Source organism: Gavialis gangeticus, unplaced genomic scaffold (genome assembly GCF_001723915.1).
Source record: "Gavialis gangeticus isolate Ggan-Ray unplaced genomic scaffold, GavGan_comp1, whole genome shotgun sequence".
Lineage (NCBI taxonomy): Eukaryota > Metazoa > Chordata > Crocodylia > Gavialidae > Gavialis > Gavialis gangeticus.
This window is the reverse complement of record NW_017729014.1, coordinates 2,302,886-2,312,391: the sequence shown is the minus strand read 5'-3', so window position 1 is coordinate 2,312,391 and position 9,506 is coordinate 2,302,886. Positions and strand designations below refer to the sequence as shown.

At 58.7% G+C, this 9,506-nt stretch overlaps 1 protein-coding gene across 1 annotated transcript in view; it reads right to left on the bottom strand.

Moving 5' to 3' along the window:
• PLEKHG5 (pleckstrin homology and RhoGEF domain containing G5) overlaps positions 1–9,506 on the bottom strand; it is a 108,217-nt gene that overhangs the window by 8,756 nt on the left and 89,955 nt on the right. Inside the window, exons 10-16 of the mRNA XM_019511597.1 lie at positions 2,937–3,122; positions 2,328–2,498; positions 1,690–1,785; positions 1,162–1,212; positions 467–616; positions 280–390; positions 45–194 (exon numbers count right to left, since the gene is read on the bottom strand). Coding sequence (XP_019367142.1) covers positions 45–194; positions 280–390; positions 467–616; positions 1,162–1,212; positions 1,690–1,785; positions 2,328–2,498; positions 2,937–3,122 — 915 coding nt within the window. The remainder of the gene's footprint in view (positions 1–44; positions 195–279; positions 391–466; positions 617–1,161; positions 1,213–1,689; positions 1,786–2,327; positions 2,499–2,936; positions 3,123–9,506) is intronic.

Sequence of the window (9,506 nt, the reverse complement as noted above, 5' to 3'; positions counted from 1 at the left end):
GTTACCCAGCCTCCCTGGTGTCCAGGCATCCCCTGACAGATTACCATAGTGATGATGGCATCCCTGGTGCAGGCATCATCTGTCTTCTTCAGCACTGACTTAAGCAGGAGTGGGTACTTGGTGAGGCGCTGGTGCGGCTTCACCAGCATGTCACTGAGTTTTAGGCGGTTGCACTGCTTGTGCTTCTCTGCCCACTGAAAACACAGGGACAGGGTCAGCGGGGCTAGACTGTGGGGGGTCCTGGCATCACCCCTGCCCCCATCCCATCTCAGGACTTACTGTTACATAGACCCGGAAGAGGTCGCTGTCTCTCAGCAGCATGCGCATGTACTCCATGCAGCCCTCCTCCTCCATGCAGTATCGGATGTAGGGCTGGAAGAGTGTGCCAAACTGCACGGCAAGACAGACCACTCAGTGGGTGCACAGAAATCCCCACCTGAGCCCCCGGCACAGGCACCCCACCTACCGCTTTGAACCCCTTCAGGAAGTCCACAGGGTCCAGCAGTGTCCTGGTCCTACGGGCCTTCTCCAGCACAGGGAACATCACACTGTCCCACAGCGAACAGTGCAGCTGGATGATCTCCTGGATGTTGCTGAACAGGCGCTCAGCTTCTACCTGCAGGGAAGGCAAGGCATGGCAGCAGGGTCAACCCAGAGCAAGGCCAGGATCAGCCCAACGGGGCCCGGCAGGGGCATGCACTGCAGCCAGGAACTCCCTGTATGCTGGCCCACAGGGCAGGGGACCATGCTTGCCTCCTTCCCTTAACTTCTCCGGCAAACCATGAGACATGCTCGGAGTTGGCATAGGCTGTGCTGCCTCAGAATAAGGACATGCCCTGGGGGATGGGGGTCTCACCACATGCTCTGTGGGACTCTCCATTGGTCCCAGAAGCTTAGCTTCTGGTGTTTATCCCAGGGGTCTAAGCCTAAGTCCTGCCTCTCAGCAGCAGGAGTAGGAGGTGGGAACCCCTCTTCTTGTGACACACCTCCCATGTCCTTGTGACACTGCACTGTGTGGATGGACGGAAGGGCTGGTTAAGGGGCACACATTTTCCTGAAGTGGCCTGTGGTGCAGGCTGTTGAAAGCCCCATGCTCAGGCCCAAGAAACACTCTGTGGCCAGCAGCCCTTGTCCATAGTCCTGTCTCCGCCAAGCCCTTACCTCACACAGCAGCCCCAAGTCCTGCAGGCTCAGCAGGCAGCAGAGGAAGAGCTGCACAAATAAGCAGAGAGCATAGTGTAGAGCAGATACATCCAGCCCCGCAGGAAACTTCCCTGACACCTGCCAGGGTCTCCAGCCTGTATGAAAAGTGACAGGGGCCAGGAAAGGCAGAGCCACCCTGCCTGGGCGGCCCTGTGCCCTGGCTGGTCTCTGAGCTTCTCTTGCCCACTGGGGGCTGGAGGCAGGGAAGGGCTGACAGGTGCACCACAGAATCCTGCAGGAGGGACCACGACTGCTCACAGCAGGGTGAGGACCAGCCACCCACAGAACCTGTCCACCCCTGCTCCTAGTATGGACAGAGCCACATGACAGGCCCATGGCTTGGTCCTCTGCCCCTAGCACAGTCATCACTGCCTCCCAGGACCAGGAGGTCTCTGCGACCACACCCCTCAGGATTGTCCCCTTGGCTGGCCCTCTGGGAGGCTGGCTCTGCCCAAGTGCCTGTGGCAGGGGTGGGATGGGACTCACATCTGTGATCACTTTCAGTTTCCGGATGTAGGTAGCCTCTGTGTGCAGCAGCTCCCAGATGGCCTCCTGCTGGTGGCACTGCCGGCGTGTCAGGGCCTACAGAAGGGCACAGGGAGCTCAGCACCAAGGCTGTGGTGCCAAAACCCAGCAGCTGACAGAGGCAGCAGCAACACCAAGGAAGATATCATCTTGTAGCCCAGCCTCCATGGTGACAGCACTCCCACCTGCCACTATTGTCCCTAGGCCCCAAGGCAGCTTAGGCAAGGCTCAGGGTATGCAGGCTCTAGGGAATCAGATACCACCAGGATGGCACTCCAGGCAGGAGCAGGGAGGAGCCCAGGAGATAAAGCCGCCACCCACCTGCTTGGCCACCTGATGGGACCAGGGGAGGCTCAGGGTGGCTGCTATGCTTGCCCAGCTGCACACAGGCACTGGGAGGAGACAAGGCACCACAGGGACTCAGCAGCAGCTGGAAGCATCTCTGCAGGCTGCTGCTGGTGGCAGGCAGCAGGTCCCCGCCCCTGCCTCAGCCCAATGCACCTACAAAGCCCATAGCCTACAAAGGGTGCCAGGGCTGTGGCAACCCCCATCACAGCAGGCTGGCTTGAGTCAACATCCATGAGTGCACTGTGCCCCACCTCTGTGCCCTCAATGATCTCCTGCCAGCTGTCTTCCAGGCACAGATTGGCATCATCACCCTTCTCCTCCCAGGAGTCCTTGTCAAAGTAGAGCTGCTGTGGGGGCTTGGGGAGACCTAAGATGCTGTAGCTGTGGAGCCTGCTCTCCAGCTGCTCCATCTTGTCGATCTCCTGGAGGGAAGAGCACAGCACCCTGGTCAGGAGCCATGGCCCAGGCATACCCGGACCCCCTTGAGGCAGCTTGCTCCAGGGAGCAAGAGCAGAGCTCCTAGCTTCCCAGCCCCACAGGCAAGGAAGGGATAGGGCAGGTAGCTGAGCCCTGGGCAACATGGATGCATGGCCAACTATTAGGAGATTCATGCCAGGAGGGGTGCGCAGAGCCACTGCCCAGGCTGCTGGCAAGCATGGGCAATGTGGAGATCAGAGGGCACCCAAGGGAGTGGGACCAGACCTCCCCAGATCACACAGTGCCCACAGGCAATGGAAAGGTATGGGGTACGGACTACACTGCCCACCCTCCCTGTCCTTCCCATGCCACTGCAGAAGCCCTGAGCAGTCACTCCCCACCCAGCCCTAGACACTGTGGCTCAGCTGGCACACAGGACCTACCCGTCCTGATGGGCCAGTGCTGGCACCAGAGCCAAAGAAACCACTGAAGCGGCTGGCAGCACGATTCTTCCAGGTGTCGCTGCCACTGCTAGGCAGGGAGCTGCTGCCATGCAGTGCAGGCTCAGCCCCTGGGATGCTTGTATCCCCCAAGAACTCAGTCATGTTCTTCCTCCGTCGACCTGGTGCCTGCAACAGGGAGAGTAGAACCACAACCTGAGGCAGCAGCAAGGAGTGCACAGCAGACACTCACTCTGTCTCTCCCTGCCCTGGCAGCATCCACAGAAGCCGGCGCCTTGCCTGCACCACCCATATGTGGGGTGTGCACCGATGGGTGTAGCCCTGCACCTCTGGGAGCTGCCTCTGTCCCATGTACTTGTTCCTCCCTGGGTGCCAGCAGGTGGAGGCTGTGGCCAGAGACACTGAGCATGCTCTGGGCAGCTCACTGGGAACTGGTCTGTTGGGGATGCCCAGCACCAGCCACCTGCACCTTATGGTGCTGATGAATGCTGCTTCCCTACCACCTGTGACCAGGGGCCATGTTGGGCCCTAAGCACCACCACTCAATGCAGTGGGCAGTGCTGGGCCCCTGGGCCTCAACTCTCAGGGAAGCAGCCTCTGCAGGTTCCTGCACCACTGGGCCCTGCTCCAATGCTGCTAGAGCTGGATGGGGATATCTCCATGGGCTCACCCAGGTAGCTACAGCCCACCAGTCCCTGCAGAAGGGACCTGTGCACCTCAGCTCCAGAGCAAAGCCCAGAGCCCTGCAATAGCCTCATGTGGGAAAGTGGGAAAGAGCAAATTCCAGGACCCTTTGTGTCTTCTGTGGTTCCACGAGTGCCATGACCCCAGCTCCCCAGAGGGCCATGCTCCCTGTGCATGGGGAACTGCATCTGTGACAGCTCATCTCTGCCCTTCCAAGCAGAGATCAGCAAATGACAGCCAGACAATGCTGCCTGCTCTGGGCACACAGCTCCCAGCTGCCTCTGCAGCCCTTGCCTGTGGGATGGTTGGGTGCATGGAGCTCTACACTGTTCACCCAGACTCTTAAGTCAGGCTGGGCTCAGCTTGGTCTCCACAGCCCATGGGCTCCAGCCATGTTCTCCAACCCAATGGCATACCCCTCAGTTTAACACCTTTGCTCTCTCAGAGCTGGGCCCAGTCCCCAGACCACAGTATTAGCACAGGCAGGCACCAGCAGAGTGGGCTAAACCCCAAGTACTAGCATTGCCAAATGGTGCAGTGAGACCTCTCCACCCCAAGCTGTCAGGGGACAGTTAAGCCTGCAGCCTGCCAAGGGCACACAGGAGCAGCCCAGCCCATGCCCACAACATCAAAAACAGCCCAGACCCAACTGGAGCCCCCACTGCTTCCCTGATACCGCACTCCTCCCATCTCCTGATGGACTCACTCCAGGTGCTGACTTGCTCGGGCTGCCCCTCGCACTCCAGGAGCTGAAGCCAGCATCTGTCTACCCCCACCCTTACCACTACTGAGACACACAAATGTACCTTGCCCCTTCATGGAGGCAGTGCCTGAGTGCATCACAGCAGCATGTTCACTCAGTCTCACAATGCCTCCCCACCCAGATGCCTGCCCCACTCGTGGGGGCAGGGGGAGCTGAAGGACACAGAGGTTCAGTGCCCAGGGCCATGGAGGGGGAGCAGCAAGGCCATGGAGCATAGCAGCGTAGAAGAAGAACCTTGGCCATGGGCCTGGACCTAATGCCAGGCACTGCCCAGAGGGCTCAGACCCTGACCAGCTGAGCCCAGTGCAGCACCTCTCCCATGGACCCCTGGCCCTCCACACACTGTCTGAGCCAGATTTGGGAGGCCTTGGTCCCTCCCTCCCGCACTCCCCTTGCTCTCCCCTTGGCAGGATCAGAGCACCCTGCCCAGTTTCCTGAGCTGCAAACCGAGCAGAGCTACAGGCAGCAGTGCCTTACCCCTCCTGCCTGCCCCCCTGCACACTGACCTGGCTGCCCGAGTCCCTGGAGGGAATCCTTGTGTTGCCCTCACTCATGGAGCATAGGTTGGTCCCAGCTCCTCCAGGCCTTGAGGGGGCCAAACACCACTGTAATGCCTGGCTTCTCCTTCATGCCAAGCCTGAGGCAGCCCAATGTGTGCCAAGGACAGGGCCACAGAGGAAACAATGTCTGCCCCTTGCGTGGGTGCAGGGCACCCACCCGAGCCCCACAGCAGGACAGGCCAAGTCCTGGGGGCCCCACAGCAGAGCAGAGACTCAGGGGGGTCTTCCCTCAGCCCCAGTCCCCAGCAGAAAGCACCCAGCCCTGCTCTAGAGGGACTGAGACTCTACTTGACAAAGGGAGGTGGGGCCTGCAGAGAAAACCTAATTACCCTCCTGTCTAGATAAACTAAAATGATTGGAGCCATTCAGTGGCCAAAATCAAAGCCCCAGGCCTGCTGCAGCCTGGTGTGCTGGCATGGCAGCATTTCCAAGCCCTGTCCCTGCCCAGGAGTCAGGAGCACAGGCAGCAGGAAGGGTACTAATGAGTCTGAGGGCAGCTGGCTGCAGACAAGGAACCCCTCCTCTAGGCTGCAGACTGTGCTGCAAAGGGCCTCCAGCTGTCAATCACCCATCAGGACCTACAGCTCCTTGGGCCCAGGGGCAAGTGGCCTGGAGGGAGGGGTGGGTTTCTGCCTGGCAGCTCCCCAAAGCAGTACCCTGGTGTTGTGGGGGTAGATGCTGCTGCTGGAGCTACGTCTCCGGAGCTGTTCCTCTCTTGCATTGTGCCCCTGAAGCCAGCTCCCTGTATGCTCCCAGATGACAAGCCAGCCCTATTCTGCCCGCTTTGCCCAGGGATGGCTACTGCCTGCCAGCATGCCTGGCTGCCACCTGTCACTCCTCACAGACGCAGCCTACCCCCTCCCCCTCCAGCACCCCACTAGCCACACATGTTCCTTGTAGGCTGATGTAGGGCAGAGATGTGAGTGCCTGGCCTTTGGAGATTGAACCCCTGTCCGCTAGGAACATGCCAGGGTGCAGGGCTTCCCCTCCCTCTCTCAGCACAAGGATGCCGGCATTGTCAGCTGCCCACACCAGGCGCACACCTTCTTCTGGCACTGTGCTAATGGCCTGAGAGTATCTTGCAGGCTGGCCCAGCCCTGGCCCAGGCAGGGCAGTCGCAGGGCTGGGGCTTGCACTGTCCTTTATAACCAGATGATGGTGAAGGCAAGTGACTGGTGCTACCTGCTGATGCCCCCAGGGCTCACTCCTGGGGACACTCCTGTGAGGAGTTCTCCATGTGCTGTTACACTCATGTGGTCCCGACACGTGGATGTACTCAGCACAAGTTCTGCCTGCTGGCAGCCCCAAGAACCTTGTGGAGGGAAGCACCTGGACACCCGTCTGATGTGTCTGCACAGGGGCTGGAATCAGAGTAGCTGAAGACAAGCCATGATGGGACTAGCTACAACCATAATGATGGGAGCAAGGGATTGTGAAAGTCTGGACAGAGGGGCTGAAAGAGCGGAAGGGCAGAAGGGGTGCTCCCAAAGGCAGGCTAGGCATAGGTAGGTGAGGAAGTTCCCCAAGGAAGTGAAACCACTGCCCTGGTTCCCAGAAGCCAGAGTGATCCCTGCTCCTGAGCACTCTCTCATCAAGGGGCAGGAGCCCAGCCTCCATTTCCAGGGGGCTCCCACCACGCTGCCCCTGAGGATACTCACTCTGTCTGTGCACCCTGCCACCTCCTGTCCCAGGTGGTCTCTGGCTGCCCTGTGGCAGTCCAGCTCCAGAGCTCGCATCTCCCCCCTGAAGCATGGCCTAAATCCTTGGCCACTGGCCTTGCTCTGCTGACGCTTCTGGCCTGCTGGCTTCTCTCCTGCTGTGGCCATCCCCAGCCCAGCCATCCTCGTGGGGGGGCGGGGAGCCCCCAGAAAAGCATTGTAATGTTGGATTCGGTCAGCCACAAACCCAGGGGACACCGCAGGCTTTTCCACCAAGGTAGGTATCCTAGCTGGGGCTGGGGGACTTCCAGGGAAGGGGCTGAAGCGCGTGAGGCAGCTCTGCTCAGGGACCTGGTAGGTCCTATCATTTTTGAAATACCAGGTCTTGGATCGCGGGCTCAGCATCAGGCCGACTGTGGTGGAGGCCCGGACTGGAGTGAAGTCTGCTCTTGCAGCAAGGGTTGGGCGAGCCCTCTTATCATCCTTTATCTGAGGCCAGGAGTCCACAGTGCAGCCCTGGGAGCGGGTTCAAGGGAAGTGAGTGGAGCCCTGCTCACACCTGCCTGCCAGGAACCATAGGGCCTTTCAGGGATCAAACTGCAGAGGCACTGCCCAGCCGGAGTGGCACACCCCTGGTGAGGACTCTGAGACAAGCCAATCCTGCGGCAGGTCAAGAAGTTGCAGGCCAAACTAGGACAGGCTCCAATACCAGGCCATCAGAAATGCAGTGCACATTGGAGACTAGTTCCTGTTTGCCTTTGTCGTGGAAACCAGCCCTGATCTTGGTATCAGCATCGACCCCACCTACACCAGGCACAAGCAGCCACTGCCAGCTGGCAGGAGCTGGGTGTCTCCTGACACCCCCACTGCCTGTCTGCATAAAGATTATGGGGCTGCGTGCTGCAAGCTGGGCAGAGAAGCTGCTCCCAGCCCTGGCACCCCTGCACAGGATCTGCTGCAGTGTCAGCTGTGAAGGTGTGGGCAGCCCTGCCAGGCTAAGCACCTGCCCCAACTCAGGCTACCAACAGCTCTGTCCTGGCAGAGCAGGACCTGCCACCTCACAGCTGTGGGGCAAAGAAGTGTAAGGAGCTGAGACAGAGGCAGGAGTGGGCCTTCCTGCCTGCAGTGAAAACACCTCTGCCTGGGCTCAGCACAGAGAGGGGCAGGGGTAAGGGTGGAAGCCAGCTACCAGGAGTGGTGTCAGGCTGTCTCTCTCAGGAGACAAGGCCCAGACCTGGACACTGTCAGCTGGGGCTACAGGACATGCCAGGATGGGCCACAAGCACTCTGCTTCCTGTGCAACAGCCCCTGAAGCTCTGGCAGAAAAGTGCACCTGCCTGCTTCCAGATGAGGTGGCACTGGCCAAAGGCCTGGGCTTTGCCCCAGACAGGCAATCAGGCCCAGCAGCCTGGTTCCTACCCTGCCGCTGTGTATGCACTCAACAGAGGCAGAGGCAGCGGTAGAGGCAGCAGCAGTGGCAAAGGCAGGGTTGCACAGTCCCATCGGTCAGGCTCGCATACTAGGCAGGGTCACACACACATATCCTCACAAACCACCCACCCCACACACACCTCAGAGTCCCACCAGACAGGGCCTCTGGCCAGTGCCCTGTCTCACTTGTTGCAGATGTCTCCCAGCCCTCTACCTTGAAGCCCAGGCAGAAGGGAAGCCCAAACAGCCAATTCAACACTGCCCTCTACCGACGCAGGCCCCAGCTTCACTGCCATGAGAACACCGTGTCTCATGGGCCCCTTCCAGCAGCCAGCAGCCAGCAGCCAGCAGCCAGCAGCCAGCAGCCAGCCACCTGCTCTTGGCCAGGTACTTAGGAAGGTTCCTGGGGCCAGTGGAGAGACAGCAACCAGATCCTGGAACTCCTGGCAGCAGGCTGAGAGTTAACTTCAGGTGCCTCTCTATGGCCTGGGCTCACCCCTGGCTGTGCCTTGGCTCCACCCCACCCAGCTGTTTTCACCATGCTCACCCTATCCTCTTCTCCCTGCCCTGGCTATTTGCTCTGTCTCCTAGCAGCTCTTCCGGTTCCCACAGTCAGGACTTGCAAAGTGCAGCTGGTGCTCAGAAGAGGTGACAGGCGTCAGGCTGATGACAAGGGAGGTGGCACTGTACGGACACCTGACTAAACAGCAGGGGTCCCTAACAGCTCTCCTCAACCAGTTTGTGTCCTCTGTCAAGAGCACCCTGTGGCAATGCAGGAACCAACTGGTGCAGACACACAGAGGTCGAGGAAACAGACTGTCAAAATGTTTCTAAGTGAACTCCAGTCCTGCTACCGAAAAGTGGTGGGAGAGGACAGAGAAGATGTAGCAAACTCCACTTGGCAAAGGGACTCTTGGCAAAGGCTATTCAAAGACATCCTGAGAGGCAGAGTGTTCAGCTACAATGAAGATGACAGTGACACAACCAGACCTCGAAACGGCAACGATGACAACAGCAGTGTCAGCAGCAGCAGAAGCAACAGTGAGCATGACAGTGACAACAAAAAAGATAGGGAATAAATGGACACTGTAAACCCCGACAGCAGGGGGAGAACTAAGAGACTACATTACAGGAAGGACTGTGGACAGGTGTGCGGGAGCATGGGGGCATGGATGCGCAGGTGTGACCATTGTAATGGGTGCGCAGGGTTTAAATACATTTAAGGTTTGCGTAGAAATGCTTATGCGGAATGCTGTGTGTGTATATGTGTGTGTGTATGTGTGTGTATATATATATACACACACACACACACACACACACACACACACACACATATATACACACGTATGTAACTATATATATATAGAAATATATATTTAAAAAAAAAACAAAATCTTCTGGCATTTGGTCTGTCAAATGAACCACAGGGGCCACTTGGCAGGGTGTTGGAAGTACA